This window comes from Corylus avellana, chromosome ca10 (assembly GCF_901000735.1).
Source record: "Corylus avellana chromosome ca10, CavTom2PMs-1.0".
Lineage (NCBI taxonomy): Eukaryota > Viridiplantae > Streptophyta > Magnoliopsida > Fagales > Betulaceae > Corylus > Corylus avellana.
This window is the reverse complement of record NC_081550.1, coordinates 1,106,585-1,128,635: the sequence shown is the minus strand read 5'-3', so window position 1 is coordinate 1,128,635 and position 22,051 is coordinate 1,106,585. Positions and strand designations below refer to the sequence as shown.

Genomic DNA, 22,051 nt, shown 5'->3' with positions numbered 1-22,051 from the left:
ATATATATATATATATATATATATATCTTTCTTCTACTACAATTTTCATAATCTAAGTCAATATTTCTAACATTATCATTCCTATGAATTAGTTGTACGTAGATGTTCTCAAGTATATATATATATAAATAATTTTTTGTGCCATGAAAACTAAACACCGAAATACATTTTTGGCAAATAAGCACGGCCTCTAAAAGAACACCAAGAAAGTTAAAAAGCTTCTCAGTGTTCGCGTTTACGCCAAAAAAATAAAAATAAAAAGGGTTTGGAGAGCCTATAAATAAACACCGAAATATTTATTTTCGGCATTTATTTACTCTTTCTCCGTGTTTATTGGCCACAGAGAAATTGTGTGTTTTTTTTTTTCTTTGTGGTGTTTGAAGAAAGTTCGATATAGCCTAATTCACTAGTATTTATTAAAATCTCAAATGGCAGATCAAAGATAATACATTTTTTCCTGCTTAACCCACTAATTAATAAATCACATTAAGAATTTCACTAAAATTGCTACACAATTTCTTTTTCTCAGATCAAACCAATTTAAGCCCAACACAGTTTAAGGTTTAAATGCTTGTCCTCAATGAGGGGCCCATTAAGAGCCCAAATAGTCTCCAATTACGGCCCTGCAAATATCGCTGCCTTTGGCAGTACATCTCATTATCTCATCCTCGGAGATATCACGGAAAAGCTGACATCACATACTGCACGTGAAGCCTCCAACTTTTGATGTTATTTTGTGTTTTTTAATTGTTTTTAATAATTACTTATTTATTTATTTTAAATGAAAACAGAACAATAACCAAACAAGACCTTAATTAATGTATACATAATGGTTGGTGTAACATGCATTAAGGGTATCTTATATGGATTAATATTTCTTGCTCTTATTTACATTTAAACAATTTTTGAAGTTCATTGGATCCATCAATCAATGTCTATCTATATTTATCATATATATCAAATTTTATATGATTCAAACACGTCTCATGACATTTATCGTCAAACTAATGTTTTTGTTCTTATTGATCCTCAATATCCTTTTTTTTCGTCTATCAAATATATCTTATAAATTTAATGCGTACAATGCTCATAAAGCGTGCTATTTTTTGCTTGTTTTGAAAGGAATCGAGCGGATCTAATATTAAAAGCAACTTAGTACAACGCTCTACATAAATAATATCATAAATATAACGGGGGACTTTCTCAATAAGATCATGTTCTTCGCTAAAGCGTACTATTAAATTAAGTATTTGAGTCAAAATTTTAATATATATCAAAATGTTGCGCCAATCAAATATTGTCTATTAATTAATTCAAACTTTTAGACTTTTAAATATAATATATTTTCAGTATAATTAAAAAAAAAAAAAAAAACAATTATTGACTCTCATTATTGTGATATTTCAGGTAAAGAGAAATAAAATTCGAATAATTCAACAGCTTAAAGTAAATTAGTCCTATTTTTATATATAAAAAAATATATGTATATATATATATATACACGTGTATATGTGTTTCCTCACTTTTTTTTTTCTCTCGACCCCGCCCTTCATTTTCCTTTTCTGCGAGCTCCAGGGTTCCCCCTCACTCTCTCTATCTGTAGATTTGTTTCTCTCTCTCAGAGTTTTCTCTCTGTTACTTACTCGGATTTCCGCGCACTTTCTCGCGGTATCTTTCTGTTTGTGCGCTCGTCCTCATCGTCCGTGATTCTTTGGGATCTTAGAGTTCGCTTAGCTACAATGGAGTTTGGCGGTGGTCGTAAAAGGGGCAGGTCCGAAGCTTCTTTGAATGGCAATGGCGGCCACAAGAAATCCAAGCCAGGTTCGCCTTCACATTTCTCCCTTACGTGTACACAAAGACATATTCTGTGTGCTGAAAGTTAGGGTTTTGATTGTTTCTGCTATTGATATTATTGTGCTTAGTTGTAGTTGAGAAATATCTATGGTGAATTTTGAATCTTGAGCTCCGTTTGGTTACTCCTCGAAAGGGAAAAAAAAAAAAAAAAAGGAGAATGAAGAATGTGATTAATATAGTTTTTATTACTTGAAACCGAAGGAAAACGAAATAAATAAATAAATAAAAGAGGAAGAAGCTTGCTCAGAAATTGAACTGCTTCTACTGTTCCCTGTTTTCTGAAGCAATAAATTTCAGTAGTTTGTTTATAGTTATGAGGGTTCTTTAAGGATTGCGGGTCTTTGTTGTTATCTCATGTGTTTATGGCGTTAAAAGGAAGTTGCATTGTATTTCTGTTAGGAAGAGTAACAAGAACAGTGGTCACAAAGTGTCTTATCACAGCGGGCTGTGTTTGTGAAGTCCATTGATTATGCTTTATGTCTCGTGTTTTAGGTTGTATAGGTAATTGCTATTTTCTCTTAAGCTGTCAACTGGATGGTGTGTTTGCACATCTTATTGTTGCACATTGCTTCAAGTTGCCCTGTTTATGAGGATGTTGATATTTTGTGCATTTATTAATAGCATTCAGTAATCTATTGATATCTTGTTCATTTATTAATCACATTCAGTAATCTATGTAAAATGAGTCGTGGTGGTATACTTCTTTACTGGGTGTTCCTCAAAAACACTATTTTTTAATAGTTCTGTTCTCCTGCATCTGTCCTGCAGTTGGATTATTATTTGTTCATTATTCATATTCTGATGATTCATTTTCCGAAAGATTGAATGGATATTATGCTTACCATTGTTGTGATCGCATCTTTTTTATCCATGGGCAGATTTGTAACTTTCCTGGACTAGTTGTTTTCTCATAAAATTATCTTTCAGAGGTTTGGTTTTGTTGTGCAAGATAGAGACTATAAACTTTAAATTTGTTTCACTGGGGAAAATGTCAAAAAGAGAAGGAAAAGTAATGCTAACTCTTAAATTCTCTTCAATTTAGTTCCTGGGAAAATGGAAATCCAACTTTGCTTAGTCAAGCTACTTTACAAGATTTAGTTGTTAATTGTTCTCCTGTTTTCTTGAGAATCAAAAGGTTGTAAAATATAAGGTCACGAAGGTCTTCCTCTATTGGATTTCTCTTCCATTCTCTGAAAGTTTCAGTGGGATTGATACTATATCTATTATTATCAAATAAAGTGCAATTTGTTTTCTTTTAAGCAGCATCTTGTCCATATTTATAAAAAAGTGGTAACATAGTATCATATATTCTCTAAAATTCGAAAATTTAATAATTCACTGAAATTTTAACTGAGGGAAATGAATTAATGTTCTGCAACAGAAATGGAGTCCTTTCCAACTGGTATAGGAAGCAAATCGAAGCCATGCACAAAGTTTTTCAGGTTCTAATCTTAACCTATCTAAAATAAATAGTGTAAATGCAATTTCATATACCGCTAATTTGTATAGGTTATAAGAAACATCTTTTACACAATTTTTGCAAGAAAAATTGGTGTTATTTGGACTAATAATTGGGCAGTTAAAATTGTGATACAAGTTGTACTCTATGTTCTTCTCATCTTAAAGAAAGACTTATGAACAAAATTTGTCAGTTCACAAGCTTACAGTTCAATTTACTACTCGCTGAACTATATGTCCATTGAAAGCCTGGATGCATAACTCATCCAAAATCTATTGTTATATATAATTTTAGTTGTACAATGTTTGCGAGCAGAGGCTATGTAATGTGGACAGGTGAATTGGAAACTAAAGCCATGGTGCAAGTTATCATATTTATTCAGATTATCGAAGAACAATAATTGAACTGATTTTGGGATGCACAAATGGACATCTGATTTGCCATGTTTTGGGTTTAATATACGACTCAAGAATTTATGTTGGTGCACTAAACTTGTCCACAATATAAAGGCTACAACAGTTTTTTATTTCCCTGGATTTCTCGTATACTCATTTTTACTAGATTCCTGTTGAATTATGTTATAGAATGAGCTCTAAGTCAAGTCAAGGCGGGTGTGAATTTTAAAGCTTTGCATTTGCACGTTGTTAATGCTGCATCTCATCAATTAAAGTTTTAATTGATACTCTGATTATATTATTTTGTTATTTAGAAGAATGAGTGGTATTTATGAAAGTTTTGCAGCCTTTTAATCCTTTGTACAATTTCATCTTTGATCATCATTGATGCAGAGTCACTTTGGACTTCCTTCCATCTTGCTTGTATGGCGTAGGGATGGTGTACCAATATGTAGAATTAAAGCGGTCATAGCTGTAATGCTGCTCTCTTACTTGTTGAAAATAGTGTGGCTCATGTAATAGCAGTTGTTAATATAATAAACAATTTACTGAAATGGGTCCATGCTCGATGGGCAATCATTTAATTTACATGATTTTTTAGGGCAAACCAATTTTATCTTCTCACCCCATCCACCCAAAAAATTAGGCCATCCTAGATAGAAAAAAAAAATTTGGCTCACTTCTCTTGAGTGAATTTTCTGATTTTGTTAAAAAAATTCGAACAATTTGGATTTTTGTAACAAATTATTCATATTTTTTATACATGTGTTGCATATATATCCACTTGTAGATTTTGCAGAAGCCCACTACTTGTACTTAGTTAAGCATGCTATTGCTAAAATGCTTCCATGTAAATTTTTATTGGTATACTTCTCTGTTGGGCTCAAACAAGTTCCCTTAACAATGTACTCGTGATTTATTACATGCATGGGTAAAGCAGGATTATTTGTGTCTGCTTGGTGATTGAGTGGTAGGACCAGTCTTCACTAATTTCTGAATTTAATTTGTTGATACTTTTCTATTAGTAGTCCATTACTATATTACGAAGTTGATGATCTGGTGGTTATGTTAGTGTTTGACATGTTTTGGACATGGCATGAACTTGCATCCTAATGCACTGTTTCCATTTTGGATTTGTTATTTTCATCCCCAAGTGGATTTAAGGTTGACTTATCTGAAAAATGCTGGGTTAGCTTGGTTTAGCTGCCTTTTTGGTGTTGATTCTGGTTCCATATGCTCGGTGTTTGCTTCCTGCACGCCATATTATTGAATATGTGGTGCATGATTATTGAGATGTCAATTGCTATAAAAGATGATACTATTTCTAAATTGTATAAGATCAAATAGATAACATTTACTATCATTCCATGTTAAGAGCGTATTCCTAATCATTTGCTGTTATGTTTCAAATTTTCCTTGTATATGCATTATTTTATGGGATGAAATATGATAAATATTATTGTATAATGTGCTGAACTTGTTATCAAGATTTTAATAGCATCTTATCCCACTCTTTTTATGTAAATGACACTGGAATTATATCTCTACGAGGAACGCATGGGCTTGGTGGGGAATATAACAAGACAGGCACCTGACCTGCATGCTTCCCTGTCCATCAACAAGACTGTTCAATGATTGCCATTCATTGATGCCTAAAGTTGGGCTGTAAAAGATTCCTTTAAACACGAGTCTATGTGGCTTGTCACTTGTTCATGTGACAGATATCAAAGCTTTCTTATACAACTCAACTTAGCCTTAATCTAAATTAAATGGGGGTTGGCTCTGTTGATTGCTTTTTAACTGATTGTGGGTTGAGTTTTGTCATACCTTACGCTTAAATTCAACTTTTGTAAAATTTCTAGACGCCAAAAACCTGTTCAATGTCTTCCCATGCCCTATATGTGATGGGTGTCATTATAATGTTCTTTCCTAAAATCTGCGTCTGTTGCATCAATTTTAGCTTTCTGATCAACGTAGACTTTGTAGCAGCAGCACCCTCTCATTGTGTATGTATGGTTTTCTTGGTTTTGCAGCACTTCTGGGTGTCCATTTGGTGAGGGATGTCATTTCTTGCACTATGTTCCTGGTGGCGTCAAAGTTGCGTCACATATGATTAATCTTAGTAGCACTGGCAACCAAGCTCATCCACAGGCTCCTAGAAATCCGGCTGTTCCATCATCGTTTCCAGATGGTTCATCTCCTCCAGCTGTCAAGACTCGTTTGTGCAACAAGTATAACACAGCTGAAGGCTGCAAGTTTGGTGATAAATGCCATTTTGCCCATGGAGAGTGGGAGCTTGGCAAGCCAACTGCCTCATCCTATGAAGATCCTCGTTCAATGGGACCAATGGGAGGCAGGATGGGTGGCCGGGTTGAGCCTCACCCACCAAGTAATCCTGTTGTGGCTAGTTTTGGAGCCTTTGCAACTACTAAGCTCAGTGTTGATGCTTCGCTTACTGGGGCCATCATTGGGAAGAATGGTGTGAATTCAAAGCAGATCTGTCGTGTGACGGGAGCCAAGCTTTCCATAAGAGAGCACGAGTCAGATCCCTCCAAGAGGAACATTGAGCTTGAGGGCACCATTGATCAGATCAATCAAGCCACCGCCATGGTTCAAGAGCTTATTGTAAACGTTCGCTCAACAACCTCTGGACCTCCCTCGAGGAACCCTTCAATGACAGGCTCTGCTCCGGCAAGCAGCAACTTCAAGACTAAGCTTTGTGACAATTTTACTAAAGGTTCCTGCACTTTTGGGGAAAGGTGCCATTTCGCACATGGAGCTGAGCAATTGCGCAAGCCAGGGATATGACTCGCCATTTTGCCATCTTTGACAACCTCTCATCTTGTTCCTTTCTGATCCTTGTTAGGACCATCTCTTGTTATAGATTTTGGTTTTTGTTTTTAAGATTGTACTTTCTGATTTTTCTAGGTCATAATGTTTTTTGAACTTTATTATGTTTGGCTTTTTGGCTTCTCACTTGGCCAAGCTGGTTGAAATCATGGTTTGAATTTTTTCATTTTCTATTGACAACATGTATAACAGCCTTAAGCTCCAATTACACCTAAACATGTAATTTTAAAACCACGTCAATTTTAAGAGGACACATATCACATAAGTGCATGTTCCTTTTAATATTTTACTCAAAACCATAAACTTTAGAGCCACGGAGTACTTTGATAGGTAATTTCATCCCAAATACAATTAGGAAAGGAAAATCTATGGTATGGTAATGTCCCATATATTTTAAAACTCGACATTAATTTTAAAACCCGATATTATCAATCAAACACATACAAGCGTTGAATTCTTTTGGAACTCTTTCAACCCTTACCCTGATTGCTCGTGCCAGAGTGCTCGGCTGCCCCTCTAGCTTTCCTTTTCTCCTCTTCCTTCCTATACTTGATCCCACAAGCATTGCAAAGGCTCTGGAAGGAAGAAGTAAAACTAAAGACTACATCAAACTTGATCACCTTAATTGAAACAAAAATACAAGAGAAGATAATTTGACTTTCCTATCTGTTTACATTAGGATAAGTTGCAATTTAACATGATATCAGAGCAAATGATGAATATTATTTTCATAATTCATCATCAACATACCTTGGGGCCAAGGGGACCTTTGCGCCACATGGGGGTGTTATTAGTGCCGCAGTTATAGTTGGTACACCTCTTGCTCGGGTCATTGTAATTTGCTTCGCGAAGACGCCGTGAGGTTCTCCTACTTGAAGATGAGCCGCCATTGCCACGGTGATCACCTCTCCTTGAAGAGGGGTTGAGCAGTGTGTACTCATTCATTTGCGGCATCGAATGGATATTATTGTAGTTGTAGGAGTTGGTGTGCAGAGGACCTCCCCCCATTGAAGCACCAGAGTGCAGCTCTAGTCCATTTGAATTCATGTAATGGCTTCTCCTCTCTGGTGACCATGGATTATGGGCAGTGTTGCCTCTTCCACAAACCATGTCAATGTGATTTATGGCCTAGTTAAGTGCAAAACAAAATTCCCATTTTAATCACCATAAGAAAAAGTTAGGATTTTGATGATTTGAAATATGAGAGTTAAGAAAATATTTTAGGCTGATTTCAAATTCTGACATTAAGGAACATGTATCTAATAACAAGATATATATATATATATATAAGGTGTAGCAATTGTAGAAACTATTCAATTATAGGGCCGACAATATTTGACATGACCTGCGAACTCTACATGAAGTTAGTCGGTTAGAGTTGATGGATCTAACCTGTTTAATTAAATGGATTCGAGTTCGGATTGACTTTTATAGTCTTATACTTATATCTCGACACAACCCGAACCTAATATGCGACATTTAGGGTTAACAATTTTTTATACTATTCAAGACGAGCTCCAAACACAAAATTAGCAAGTTATGGTTTGGGAGTTTGACCTGTTTAATTAAATAAGTCAAAATACAGTTGACCTACATAATTTTATACTCATGTATCAACAAAATCCGAACCCGATATGCAAACACGAATTGCCAACCCTAATTCAAGATTATTTGAGAAGTAAATTAAGATAATTAGGATAAGATTGGGAAGTATTACGTTAAAAGTATAAAATTAACCGATTGGGAATATATTTATTATCAATTATATCATTCGTATTAATACCAAAAAGTGTACTTAATTGGTACACGAGCTTGTTCCCTTTTTGATAAGTGATATGAAAATAGAACTTACAACTTCCTTTGGTGGTTAAACTCTACTGCAGTGATGATATATAAGGGAGGTGTTGCGGAAAAATAACTCGACCCCAAGATGATAAAAATAAAAGGTTTAACTGATCCTCTCAATCTTTATACTTTTCAATATGAAAAAGACAAAAATTAAAACTTAAAAGGTTGTCTTATTCAAACCCCAATTATGAAACCCCTCCTCTCCCGCTTCATGCCTCGGAACGCACCGTTCTTAATAAACAACTTAAGAAATCGAGACCTATCTCAACTCTATGCCCCCATGGGCCAATAGGAATGCAACATTTGAATCTTTTGATTTCTTGTTTTTTTCTGTTTTTTTGGATGATTAAGAATTTATTGAAGAAAGTCAATAAGAACAAAAAAATCCACAAGCAGCCCCTCAAAAACAAGATGGCCCAAAAGTCATAAGGAGCCTATAAAAACAATTGCCTACAAAAAATAACCCAAAACATAATCTCCAATATTTGCCTTATTTCTTCGGTGATATGAGCTCTATAAGGTTCTTTTTCATTAAAAACAGCAAAACCTAATGGCATAAGGTAATTATCGTAAGGTATAGTATATCATTCGGTTTTAATTTTGATAAAAGATAGGTGAAAAGAGAGAATATTGGTAAATATTAGGAAAAATATTAGGGTGCTTACAATATATGTACGACTAGTTTACACACTGGCATGGTTGTGTGACATCGCACTACCACATCAACCAAAAAATAATTGCACAACGATGCAATACATTTTTCAGGAGTGGCAAGACGACCACCCCAACCATTCCCAAGAGAGGCCGACCATCTCTTGGGGCTAAGGGGGTTGTCGGTCACCCCGCCAAACCTTTAGGGGTGGGTGCGACCACCCCGAATGAGTGAGATCTAGCGGTTACAACCATCTCGATCTCCAACCTGATGGCTGCAACTACCTCGGTCTCTGACCTGGTGGTTGCAACTACCAAATCAGGCCATCACGGCCACCCTTGATGAGTGAGATTTGGTGTTCAAAACCACCCCGATATTCGACATACATGATGATAGCGACTACCAAATTTGATGGTCACAACTATCCCCGTGTGGCAGTTGGAGGTGACGTTGATCTGGAGAGAGTTTGTACAAATTTTTTTGGCTAACATGACAATGTCATATATGCCGCATTGCTACGTCAGCATGTAAGGCCAATACATAACATAAGGCCAGTGCGTACATGTAGCATTACTCTAATTATTATAGAAATAATGATAATAGCGAATGTACAGTTGTTTCCAGAGCGATTTTTGTTGTTTCCTTGATCATTCAAAGCAACTCACTAATGTGTCATTGCCAAAATCAAAAGGTTAGTCAAAACTCTAATAATATTAATTTCCTTACAACGACGATAATGATAATAATCATTTTCATACCATAGTTCCATATATTTGAGATGAGTGAAACATTAGAAATGTGTTTTGTGTCATTCTTTTACACATCTTTTGTCCATCTTTGTTTTAAATTTATCATTGAATTTACAAAACCCACATATGGGCCCCACATACTTAATGGTGGATTTGCCCATCTCTTATACAAATATGGACAAGAAATGTGCAAAAGATAGAACCCAAACAATTCTTGAAAAATTAACATTAATTACAAATGTTTTCAAGCTAGAAATTAATATGGATGTAAAAAGTAACACCACAATATGCATGGATGATGCTAATGATTATAGAATGACGAATGATTATTTTGTTCATCATGATTATTGAGACAATGACAACGAAAATCTTAAGAAAATTTAAGATTTCTTAAGATTTTCAACTGAATGAGATCGTTTGATCCATATATATATGTATATATAAGTGACAGATATAGCATATAAAAGGCCATCTAAATAAGTGAGTGGGACGATCAATATTGCTTGCAAATATATATGATAATTTATCTACTATATTAATTTCTTGACGGCGGAGTAATTGATTATAAACATGAGAAATAATTATTTCTACAAAAAGTTGTGCTAGGAAATTAAAGACCGAAGAAGGACAAATTCTTAAATTTTTTTAGATCAAAAATGTGTTCATATTTCTAAAATTCCTTTTCACATGGAAAAACCATTTATCATGACATTATATCAAAACAAAGAACAATTAATCTTAGCAAATCCATGATCATCGTAAAAACCCTAAAAGCAACAACCACCAAGGTGGAGTTCTGAAATAACAAACAACTTATTATTATACAAGAAAACTAGCTAGAGGGCATATATATATATATATAGAGAGAGAGAGAGAGAGAGAGAGAGAGAAGCACCTGAGTAGTGTAAGGGGCAGTGAAGTTGAGATGGGCATGTGGAAGTTTGATGGGACCAAAATGGGGGAGATTTTTGTCACTCTCTTCAGATAATCCAAGTCTGAGGGTGAGGTCCACTTGGCTTCCTGATTGGTTGGCATGAACTGAGCTATTACTTCCAGATGCCTGCAGATTGAATGATTGGGAAGCCATAGCTGATATAGCTTGATTCATCATCCGAAGAGACCATGCAAAATGAAAAAAAAAAAGAAAAAACAATCTCAGAGAAGAAATGCATGTAGTCTACCTTTTACACACACGAGAGAGAGAGAGAGAGAGAGATATGGGCATGCATGAAAGAATTATGAAACTGAAGTACTTGATGGAGAGACAGTATGACCTGGAAGGCTGACACAAACTACAAAGGGACAACACTTTACATAAGGTAACAAACAAAAAACATCATTGAGATTTGAGAGTGTGTGTGTGTGTGTGATTTTGAACGTATGTTGGGATTCCGATGAAAACCAATATTAATCCAGTCATCGATCTAGCCTGGCAGATCATCAACAGATAGGCTCATTTGAAAAATATTCCTGCTGGAAACGCCAGAGAGAGATCATGTTCATTCATATCAAAAATGTGAGCCGCTGTAATGAATCTCGAAACAAAACATTGTAAAGAGAGAGAGAGAGAGAGAGAGAAACACACAAGCGTGGAAGAAGAGAATCAGGGTTTCATGCAAACAGTACAAAGAAAAAGGAAAGCATGGAATAATCAACTTCTTCCTCTCATATGTCTTTTCTACACCAATATTCATGTGCTACACACACACAGATATATATATATATATATATATATATATATATATATATATATATATATTTCATGGGGATAAATGAGCGATGTCCTATGATGGAGGCTGTCAAAATCTAGATCAACAACTACTGCATGCGTCGAATAAGCACACCCACAAAGACTCCAAAAACAGAGAGAGAGAGAGAGAGAGAGAGAGGGAGGGAGATCGAGAGAGAGATGGTATCAACCTAGCTAGTAATGGCAATGGTATGAAGCAGGTGATATGGTGTGACTTGAATGAGAATGAGAGGCCTTATTTATAGAGGTTACAGCTTGCAAAGGTAGGAATCTTTACATGGAAGGCCTCAAGAAAAAGAAAATGAAATTAAAATAATTATTAGCACTTTTCTTCTTATTATATTATTGTTATTTTTATTAGAATCTAATGTTATATACCACATTTTTATTTCACAACTATTATATAATGACCGATCCAAGGGTTGGTTGGGACTGTCACGTCAATATTGTAAAATAATTATGAGATAAAAATATAATTTCTAGTATTACTTTAAGAATAAAAGTTTAAAATATATAACGCCGCCGAGCAAATAAAGCGACAATTTACTTTTCCGTTGCTTGCCTTTTTTTTTCTTTTTTCTTTTTTTTTTTCTTTTTTTTTTGGGGCCTTTTTGCAGGTCCTTGTTTGTATACGTCGACCCTTTTGGCTTTTAGGCTATCTTGTTTTTGAATGATCCTTTTGGATCCATTTTGTTCTTATTGATTTTTTCATTAAATTCTTGCTCATAAAAAGAAAAGTGACAATTTACTATTAAAATCATAAAGAAATTCAAGCCTAAAAGAGTTTACATATTTTTGTTAGTTTTTTTCTGTATACCTAGATTAAGTTTGATAAAGTGGATCACAGCTAACTAGCTTGATATATAATTGCAAATATTATTTGACCAAGAGAATCCAAAACCCAATTCAATTTTTCAAAATCTGATCAAAATTATGCAGCTGAGATCATCAAATCAAAACACATAATTATAATTAGTGTGTATATATAATATAATCAACATATTAATCTAACAAGTACTGTTTCATCATTTTAATTCAAATTAAATAACGCTCGAGTATTGCATAATATTATAACTAGGTAGCTATGGCTCCTCAGTAATTGATCCGGTATTTTCTCTCTTGTTTGGAAACTTCGTAATAAGGGTTTGTCGGTTTGTAATAATACTTTGGGCTGTAGTTTTATGAGGTCTACATTTGCTGTAAAGACAATTAATTAATGTTATCTATGCATATTCTAATTATTTTTTATTTTTTATTTTTTGCTTTCATGCATATTCTAATTTATATGGAAACTTGGAAAAGTAGTACGTACGTGGCTGCCTCAGATCATGCTCAAGCTCATGTGAGCTCGAGACATGTTTGAACTCCATTGGTGTTTATTATTTCTATATATTGTTTTTTTCTTTCTTTCTTCAACCATGTATTCAAGCTTGCTTAGGCTACACGTTACGTGATTATAATTTCCCTTTACCTTATAAATTAATATCATATACTATAATACACCCATTAACCTTTACTTTTCACCTTTCAACATTAATCCAAATTAACACAAGTGGACTCGATCCACTTTACTAAGTTGTATTTCCATTTAAAGATGAATAAAATGGTGGGTTTTTTTTTAGTATATATGTGGTAAAAATTAAAAGCATCTTTTAGTATTTTGTATATATGGGCTGCAATTATATATGGAGAAAAAGGAAAATTAACTTCTAAGAAGTTTAATAAAAGTTTGAAACCTTTTTCGAGTAAACACCACGATGCATGACTTATCAAGTACATGATTAATTAGAAAAAAAAAAAAAAAACAAAAAAAACAAAAACAAAAAACAAAACAAAACAAAACAAAAAAACCAAAAAAAGTACATCATTAAACAAAACAAAGAAGAACTATGAATGGCGATTAATCTATCCCATACTATGTTATACTAATTACTAACTGATATGTCTCCTTTTTTTGGTTTTCTTACTTTTGGTTGTTAGAAGTACTACAATTTTTATTAAAAAAATTTTTACAGAATGACTTGACAATATGTGTTACACTTGCTTTGTTAGCCACTAAAATGTAGATTGTCACATGATGGTTCATATGACACTTATCATGTTTACAAACATCATGGTAGTCCATGTGGTGACATTCATTTCTATAAAATAGAGACCGTTATATGTGTTTATAAATGGTTATAGTAAAAAATATAGTGCCCCAAACCTTTTTTTTTTTTTTTTATTACTTGAATTTATTGGCTTTTTTTTTTTTTCTTTTTTTTTAATCCAAGTTCATTTAGGACAGAAAAGTTGGTTTTCTTAGAACAAAAAATATATGTATATATATATGTAATATGTGAGAGCAACAACAGGTCTAATTTCGAAGATTTTGCTTTCATTATGCAAATTTTGAACCTAAATTTGTATCAAATGTCTATTAGACCATGCATTAATTATGAAGCCTCTGATTTGGTAGGAATACCCCCGGCCACCAAATGATCTCTGGAAACGCACACTTTCTAAATTAGGTCAAAATAGAGTCGATGCTATCACCAAATGAATGTTGTTGAATTGATATTTTTAACATGAATTATTGGAAAACCAGGATTAAATAAGAAATGCATGCATAAGCTTGGGAGGAAGTCATTAAATTAAGATACTTCAAAGATCCATAGAAAGATAGTTCATCCAAATCTGAAAACAAATAAGGTAGGGCGAAAAAATTACCAATTATCTCAAGTTTAATCTAATTAAAAATAATGGATTTAATTATTTAAATTAATATTTTAACATTTCTCTTTACGTGTGTAACAAGACATGTGGACTATTTTAATGGAAAGAGAAATGTTAGAAACTACATTTTATCTCATAAGTATCTCATAATACTGATATGGCAATCCCAGCGTACCATTACAAGATCAATCCTTGATAAAAATAAATAAATAAAAAATTGAGAGTTTGTTGAGGCTGGCACGTCAACATTGTAAGATATTTGTAAAATAAAAATGTAATATCTAGTATTTTTTTAATTGAAAATTGGGAATAAACTGTGGAGTCAAGATTTGAACTTAAAACTTCTGTTTTAAATCTAACATCATATTAAATTACCACTTATCCCAAAAGTTTAATTAATTATTTGACAAAGTATAAATCTGGATAAAGACTTGAACTTAAAAATCTTTGTTCTAAATCTAATATCATATGAAATTACTATTTATCCCAAAAGTTTAATTAATGATTTGACAAAGAATAACTTTGAATAAAGATTTGAACTTAAAAACTTCTGTTCTAAATCTAATATCAAATTAAATTACTATTTATCCCAAAAGTTTAATTAATCATTTGACAAAGAATAACTCTGGATAAGATCGACTGAATGGCATAAATATTCACACAATCAATCCCAATTACTTCGCATTAAAAGGCATGTTGAGTTAATCAGTAAAAGTAAAGTCAACAATTCCAACATAGCATGGCTTAAAACAATCTCATCTGGCTCTTGGCATCGATTATAATAATAATAATAAACAATGAGATGTCTCTTTTTAAGCCGAGGGAAAGCTCAATCTGGCCATACATTCCTCTTGGCTACTTGTAAATTCTGTTGAGAGCTTGGCGGATATAGAAAAAAAAACTATAACATTGCATTTGGATTTCCCATCGGAAACAAAAATCAAAAATCTCTCATAAAGAATTTCAGTAACTAGAAGCCGCTTGATAAAACTGGGATTTACAACAGCCAGGTGGATACATAATAAAACAAATTAGAGTGATGCAAACTAAATTGTCAAGTGTCATGTCGATTAGCCCTCTTCTTCGATCTCTTTGCATGAGATTTTGCATTCTTCTTCCGCTTTTTGCTTTTTGGCTGTTCTGGAGGCACTGGCTGACCATTGTCATCGTCCCCATCAGAGGGGGTATCACTCTCAGACTCATCTTCATCAGAACTGAGTACCAAGTCCTCAACAATGTCTTCATCCACAGCTGCCTCTCTGTGCTCTTCCATATTTCTATTATTTTTCTTCTTTTTCATTTCTTTAGGCTTCTTAGCCCTGGAAATCAATAGCAGCATGGTAAATAACAATAGAACCAAAGGAAAAAAGAAAAATGAGAGAGAGAGAGAGATGATGAACATACTTGGAATCACTTCCTGGTAACCAGGAGGAGGAGTTAAAGACGGCAACACCTTCCTCATTCCTTGCATCATCCTCTTCATCACTTTCCGGTATCTTATTCCCAAAGACAGAACCGTGCTCACCAACAAGAACACTGAATCCAAATGCACGTTAGACAATTACAGCCTAAGACATGGAAACATGAATAATATAACGCCATTATATAATGTGATGATAAACCTGGATTCCATCAACGAATCATATTTCTGCTGTGCTCTTTGGCGTAGCGTTAAAACATACTGTGACAGAGGGCTAGCCCCCAACCTTTTTTCATCCTGTCAATAAGGCATAAGGTATTTTAGTTTCTCTGAGATTTAAACTAACAGGGGAAAACAATAAATAAAAAAAAAAAAAACACACATTCAAGAAATCCAAGTAGACCAGCTCAAAAACAAATCTCAAAAGCCATATAACAATATCATAAAAGACTTGTGAAGTAGATCATACAAGAAAACATTCCAACTTTGACTCTGACTGCTGACTCATAAGCAATCAAACAGCTTCCAAGTTCTTTCTAGCACTTCGAACCATATATTTGCCAAATCAATTTTAAAACTAATGAAGTGAAAAAGGTGACAATGTTCACTGAAATTAAACAATCCAATCAACTAAAGCGTGAATTGCAAGTCATCAATATTCAGAGCAACTTTCAAATCTAGCACTCTGGCCATCCTTAAGAAAGGCTGATTGCAGAGTGCAATCAATAGAATATATATGACTAAATTCAGCATAAAGAAAGGTCAAAGAGATGTTCGCAAACCTCAAGAAAAGAAGTTGCTGCCGGATCATTTGGAAGAAAAGATATTGACATACGCCTTTCGTTCGTAAACTCAGAGCTAGCCTCAATCTGGGATGTGGAAGAGCTGACGCATTAGTTATGTGTACTACAAACTTTGCTACATGTAAGATGAATCCATCTCAATAGAAAACAGAGAAATAAAAAGAGCATAATTTTTTTTACAGCAATCCACCTTTTAAAACACTAAAGATAACGTGCAACACATGCTGTTAACACTCTAATAAATATAGATTACTTAAATGCACAACAAGCTTTGTTCATTAGAATACAAAACAGACAAGAAAAAGAGCGTAAATTTCCAGCATTCCACTTCATATGCTAAAAGATCAGGTTGGAACACATCTGATCGTATAGGTATACCTGACGAATAAGATGCCTCATTTCTTTCCGGAACCTGTCAACTTTGCTAGATTTGCAAAACCTACGCATTCGGTCAAGTGGGATAACAGACAACTCAAAGAATGCAACAGAATAGCTCCATTGAGCTAAATGTTCAGCTAGCTCCTCAATCACAGAAAAAACACATGCCTCCTGAAATGCCCTTGTCTTCAGGGTTGGCTTGCTTACCTGGCATAGAAAATTATCCAAATCCATGTCAACAATAAAGCTGCATAATGTGACTCAGACAAGCATAAACATTCATGCCCAGAATTACCTTGAGTAAAGTACGCAAATCAACAGCTTTGCCAACACCTCCAGTGGCGGGTCTATTTAATTCTTTCATCTCCAGCATGTCCAAAAGGAGCAAAGAAACAGGTATGAAAGTACCAGTAGAAGCAGCAATTCGGTTAAGCATTTTGGCACACCTCAATCTAAGGGGAAAATATCTAGCCGTTGGAACAAGCCGGGCTACCCCAGAAATTATTTGGGTCAGAGGATACGCAAGGGGCCTAAGGTCAGCTTCTGAGCTGTATGCACAGATAGCTCCAGTCCAAAGCTCAAGACAATTAATGAACTTCCACTCATAAACCTTTCGGAATGCCTCCTATAGAACACAGTTAAAAATCAGAAGTGAAGAACTTGGCCATCACTATCAACATAGTCTCCAAGAAAGTACTAAATATTATTCACCAAATGTAAAATGGTAAAGCATCCACATACTTTTAAGGTGATGGACAAAAATAATAAGAATGCACTTTTACAGTCTAACCGTGAAAGCTCACAATTGCAACTTCTATGGTGGCAAAAAGGCAAATTTTGAATGCAGCTACACTAAATGGACAAGAATTAACCTCCAGAATGGTACAAATTTTAGCATAATCATCCTAAGTTCAATAGGTAATGAGAAGCGCACAATAAAAGGCATCATTTAAATGTTCCCTGACTTTCTTTTTATGTTTTCTTCTTCTTTTTCTTCCTCTTAGTCGCTCTCTTGTATACACCCTGTGTACTAGGGTTGCGCCCCTCTGCGCTCTTTAATTCATCTTTTTACTTATCAAAAAAAAAAAGGCATCATTTAAATGTAACAAAATGTCACACCTATAAGAGGAGATTTAACAAGAGAACCCTGCAATTAATTTTTCAAAAGAGACAAAGAATAATACCTTCGTTTTTGTATTAAGTGCCTCCCGTAAAATCATTGCCAATTGCCGAATAAACACAAAGGCATGTTGATATGCAGTCGGAAGATCCACTCCCAGAAGTTCAATGACACAATTTCCAAGAAACTGGATATGTTGTAATTTCATTGCATTTATAAACTGGCAGTTCAATACGTAGGCTTTATATATCCCTTTAAAGCATTCATCTAAGCAATCAGATCCAAGCCGGATGCATAGATCCCTTAAAAATAGAAAGGAGACAACAGGTAGGGCACCACCACCTGTACCCCAAAAGTGAAGTGCAACCTGAATAACATTAAACATAAAAATTAGTTCCACTTGTGCCAATTGATAGTACTATAAAAAATTAGTAAAAGACCTGGCAACTATTGTGGACCTGAACTACAACAAAATGCCATTATGCATGCCCCAAAAAATAAAAGAAACAGTTGCCGTGCTCCACATAGGCACAATATACTCATACTACCCAAACTAATGCTTCATGCCCCAAAAAATAAGACACAGTTGCCATGCTCCCCACAGGCATACTCATACTACCCAAACTAAAAAACCTCAGCCAACATATGATTTTGCACATAAGAGCAATCTATGTAGTTCAAGTTCATGACCACAAACTGCACTGCATATGCATCAGATTTGCAGTAGACCTTTTTTCTATAAGTGATTTTATTAGAGAAACAATTTACATTAACAACCTTAAACAACATGTTGACCAGTACAGGGTCCACAACCACAAAACTGTACAGTAATGCATCATATTTACGGTACAGGCCTTAAATCACGTGGTAGGGTGGTAAAACATGAACCAGAAAGAACATATTCAATCCAGCAAATGAAGAAGAGCTCGACACATACCTTAACATACTTCCTTAAGAGGCTTGGGAAAGCAGCCAAAAAAATGGAAGAATATTTGAGGCGCCGTAATGTAAATGATATCATTTCTGTATCAGTCATTTGGTTCAGAACATGTAGGGCATTTCCAAGATATGACTTCACAAAGTGGTTGTAGTTCTTCCATTGTTTTGAGGTCATGAGGTTAACTATGGTCTCTTTCTTTCCGCCAGAATTAGGGAGCTTCAACAATTTCCGAAGTATTGTATCCATTTCACTTAACACAAACAACATTATTTTATTGAAGACACTACTTGACATAATACTGAACTTTGTTGAAGAATCATCCCCACCATCATCACCATAGTGGCATGCGGTCTTGAATGCTCTCATAAGCGAACGAACTGCACTAAAGTTCCCATTTTCTCGTATCGAGCTACACCAGGAATCAACCATTGCCGTTGTTATAACACTTTTTGAGGGTTTCTCTTCTTTCTCTGCTATATCATGCCCGCCAGTTTCATTATCAACTTGTATATCTCCATCTTCCACATCGGTATCAACATCATCCTACAAAAGTGCAACAGGTATCATAGAGCTCTTATTAAGAGAATCCATTGAAAGCATTATGAATTTCAAGATATTTTGCACACTCACGCCAATATCCTCATCATTAAATTGTAGAAGCTCCTTGTCATGCTCTTTCAAAAACTCGTAGAATTTTGGATCCTGCAGAAAGCACCTGTCAACAACTTCACCACTAAAGCTATAACAGTAGCAACACACACAAAAGTTTGCAAGGTAAAACATTATCAAGTATCAACCACCTTTATTCGCCATTGAATGAATAAAAAATTTTAAGCTACATCAGTTTTGATGGATTAACAGCCAGTGTATAAATTTTTTGCACATAGTTGGAATTGAAGCTCAATTGAATGGAGAACAAACAGCTAGGAGGAATTTAAGAACAACGAAAGTTTAACTAGCTATGATTAATACAATGAAATCTTATCTAAAATCTTTTGAATGCCCAATTAATTGACCCATTTGCCAAGCATAGTCTCATGAAATCTACCCTCTTTGCCTTCAATTACATCCAAAAGCCACTTGTAAACCTTATTATGACTGTCCCTCATTGGTTGTCTGTAGATTCCATTATCACAAAGGCACCCAATATACAATTTTTCTTTTTTAAGATATGCTTTAACAAGAAATGGATATATCCATATATATCTTTGACTTCTATTTATGAGATGATCAAGTATGGAAAAATGCAACAATGATCGGATCACATAGGAATGGGCATATTGGTTTATGTAAGAGTGCCAGCAGATTCTGTATTTTCAGCGCACTTCACAATCAAAATGTTAAGATCCATTTTCAAAATTTAAAGAATATAATACCAGAAACCCTAGTAACCCTAGTAACCCACCAATCCACAGAGGCGCACACACAGCAGTACTTGATTTCAGCCAACACCATTTAGTTGTGACATCCCTGGCGGAGTTACGACTATGCATGTTGTTGTTCAACAGCCTTCTTCGGAGAAAGGTTAGCAAGGTAGTTTTCTGCCCTAGCGGCGGCGCTGTTTAGGCGCTGTGCGCTAGGCTCTGGTCAGCCGCTATGGAACGGCGCTTCTCCATAGAAGCGAAATCCTTTTGCCTGTCAGCGAAGGAAGGGTGTCCTGATCTTCGGTTGGAGGAAAAGAGAAAAGGGTTCGTAGGGGTAATTTTCGTGAGCCAACCTTGTGCTTCATGGTTGGTGGATATGGTCGAGGAGGCGAGTCAATCTCTGTTGAAGGTTGATATCGCCAAGTCATACCGTGAGGGCGACAAGGCTTTGATGGTGCATGGGGGTGTTAATAAGGCAGGTAGTTTCCTGGAGGTGGCCGTCTTTGCTGAGGGAGGTCGTAAAGGAATCATTTGGCTACCTGCGGGCCGTGGAGGGAGGGGATGGCGTCGGTTTGCAAATGAATTGCGGAGGTTGTTGGGTCCAACAGACTCTACGCATCATGTTCCGGGGACGCAGCTCAAGCTTGATTTGGGAGAATCCTTCTCTGGATGTCACCCTGGGCGCTCCTTTGCGGAGGTTCTTCGACTGGCGGCTGGTTCTGAGGAGCCTTTCGTTGGGAGGAGGGTTAGATCTTCGCAACACATTGATCTCTTCCCGGTGAAGGACTCTTTCGAGACCGGGTACGGTGAGTATGAGTCGCGGGTGATGGTGGACTGGGTGGAGTTGGAGTCGCCGGATCCTGCTAATCTGGCTACAGTTTCATCCCGACGGCGGATCATAGGAAGAAGAAGAATAAGACGTTGCTAGGTTTTTTGCGTTCTGTTTTGGGCCGGGTCCTAGCTGGGTTAGTTAAAGAACTTTTAGTTGGGCTGGGTGTTCGCGAGTTTGGGTCTCTCCTTAAGCCCAAACACGCTGGGTATTTCAAGACAGCTGGGCGCAGGGGCTTGAAGCGTAGTGTTAAGTTTTTGCCCAAATCGCAACAGGGTGGTTCTGTCTCGCCGGGAGAGACTGATGTTCCGGACGATCGTAGGGAGGCGTGCGTATCTGAGGTTTTTGCGCCGGTCGCCGGTGGTCTCGCCGGGGTTTCTAGCGATGATTCCGAGCTTGCGTTGGTGGGGCTGTCGTTGGCGGAGGTGCTTCCGGAGTCGAATCAACTGGTTAGTGCGGCGGGGTCTGTGTCTCGTGGGACGGCGATGGTCCCTGTTTTTCCGACGAAGGAGGCTCTGTTGCCGGAGGATACCCAGAACTGGTTGTTGACTCCGGTGAGTACCCATGTCTCTCCTCTGTCTCCGGTGGTGGTCTCTGCTCCTCCGGTGGGAGCTGGTTCTGTTCCGGCGAAGGAGTTTGAACCCGTTAAGACTGCTCCGGCGAAAGGGTTGCTATGTCGGGGGTTTTTAGGGTCTAGAAATGTTTCCTCTTCCTCTCTGCCTGGGATGAAGGAGGCTTCATTGTCGGTAAAGGGCTCTAAGGTTGTAGTCGAAGATTCACTGACCTGTTCTATTTCGGGAAAGCATGCGGCTGAGCTGGGTTTGAGATTAAGCGAACCTTTTCCTTGAATGTCGGAGAGCGGTGCTCCGATTTATTCCTCTGTTTCCAAATCTCAAATAGGGTATGCCCGGAGGGTGAAGGAGAA

General features: G+C 36.0%; 4 protein-coding genes across 5 annotated transcripts; 2 read left to right on the top strand and 2 right to left on the bottom strand.

The window, feature by feature from the left end:
• Positions 1–1,532: 1,532 nt before the first annotated feature.
• On the top strand, positions 1,533–6,682 carry LOC132164201 (zinc finger CCCH domain-containing protein 14-like). Its single transcript, XM_059574638.1, has 3 exons — positions 1,533–1,821; positions 3,236–3,296; positions 5,742–6,682. Exons 1-3 carry the CDS (start codon positions 1,740–1,742, stop codon positions 6,514–6,516), a joined length of 918 nt encoding a protein of 305 aa, XP_059430621.1. The 5' UTR covers positions 1,533–1,739; the 3' UTR covers positions 6,517–6,682.
• Positions 6,683–6,879: 197 nt separating this feature from the next.
• On the bottom strand, positions 6,880–11,759 carry LOC132164809 (GATA transcription factor 29). Of its 2 annotated transcripts, XM_059575376.1 has the most exons (4): positions 11,728–11,759; positions 10,703–10,905; positions 7,309–7,686; positions 6,880–7,133 (listed from the first exon to the last, which is right to left on the bottom strand). In XM_059575376.1, exons 2-4 carry the CDS (start codon positions 10,892–10,894, stop codon positions 7,029–7,031), a joined length of 675 nt encoding a protein of 224 aa, XP_059431359.1. In that variant the 5' UTR covers positions 10,895–10,905; positions 11,728–11,759; the 3' UTR covers positions 6,880–7,028. The 2 variants fall into 2 exon arrangements, with proteins under 2 accessions (XP_059431359.1, XP_059431358.1); XM_059575375.1 differs by lacking the exon at positions 11,728–11,759 and having other exon boundaries at positions 10,703–10,922.
• A 3,335-nt stretch (positions 11,760–15,094) lies between these two features.
• LOC132163700 (nucleolar complex-associated protein 2-like) lies at positions 15,095–19,716 on the bottom strand. The gene is made up of 9 exons (XM_059574067.1): positions 19,564–19,716; positions 18,931–19,476; positions 18,058–18,360; positions 17,169–17,498; positions 16,874–17,080; positions 16,475–16,561; positions 15,895–15,989; positions 15,677–15,808; positions 15,095–15,591 (listed from the first exon to the last, which is right to left on the bottom strand). Exons 1-9 carry the CDS (start codon positions 19,714–19,716, stop codon positions 15,327–15,329), a joined length of 2,118 nt encoding a protein of 705 aa, XP_059430050.1. The 3' UTR covers positions 15,095–15,326.
• A 1,895-nt stretch (positions 19,717–21,611) lies between these two features.
• LOC132164496 (uncharacterized) lies at positions 21,612–21,971 on the top strand (the record flags this gene model as incomplete). Its single annotated transcript, XM_059575019.1, is given in 1 exon segment — positions 21,612–21,971. A coding segment is annotated over 1 exon segment (360 nt), but the record flags the coding sequence as incomplete, so codon positions are not given.
• Between the last annotated feature and the right edge of the window lie 80 nt (positions 21,972–22,051).

Excerpts from the sequence above, each read along its gene's own strand:
- LOC132164201 (XM_059574638.1), top strand. The coding sequence starts at position 1,740 with ATGGAGTTTGGCGGTGGTCGTAAAAGGGGCAGGTCCGAAGCTTCTTTG. Across the intron at positions 1,822-3,235 it reads CCACAAGAAATCCAAGCCAG|AAATGGAGTCCTTTCCAACT; the intron begins GTTCGCCTTCAC and ends GTTCTGCAACAG. Across the intron at positions 3,297-5,741 it reads CCATGCACAAAGTTTTTCAG|CACTTCTGGGTGTCCATTTG; the intron begins GTTCTAATCTTA and ends TTGGTTTTGCAG.
- LOC132164809 (XM_059575375.1), bottom strand. The coding sequence starts at position 10,918 with ATGATGAATCAAGCTATATCAGCTATGGCTTCCCAATCATTCAATCTG. Across the intron at positions 7,687-10,702 it reads CTGCCCCTTACACTACTCAG|GCCATAAATCACATTGACAT; the intron begins GTGCTTCTCTCT and ends GCACTTAACTAG. Across the intron at positions 7,134-7,308 it reads AAGGTCCCCTTGGCCCCAAG|AGCCTTTGCAATGCTTGTGG; the intron begins GTATGTTGATGA and ends TCTTCCTTCCAG.
- LOC132163700 (XM_059574067.1), bottom strand. The coding sequence starts at position 19,716 with ATGTTTTACCTTGCAAACTTTTGTGTGTGTTGCTACTGTTATAGCTTT. Across the intron at positions 19,477-19,563 it reads TTAATGATGAGGATATTGGC|GATGATGTTGATACCGATGT; the intron begins GTGAGTGTGCAA and ends GCACTTTTGTAG. Across the intron at positions 18,361-18,930 it reads TCTTAAGGAAGTATGTTAAG|GTTGCACTTCACTTTTGGGG; the intron begins GTATGTGTCGAG and ends AATGTTATTCAG.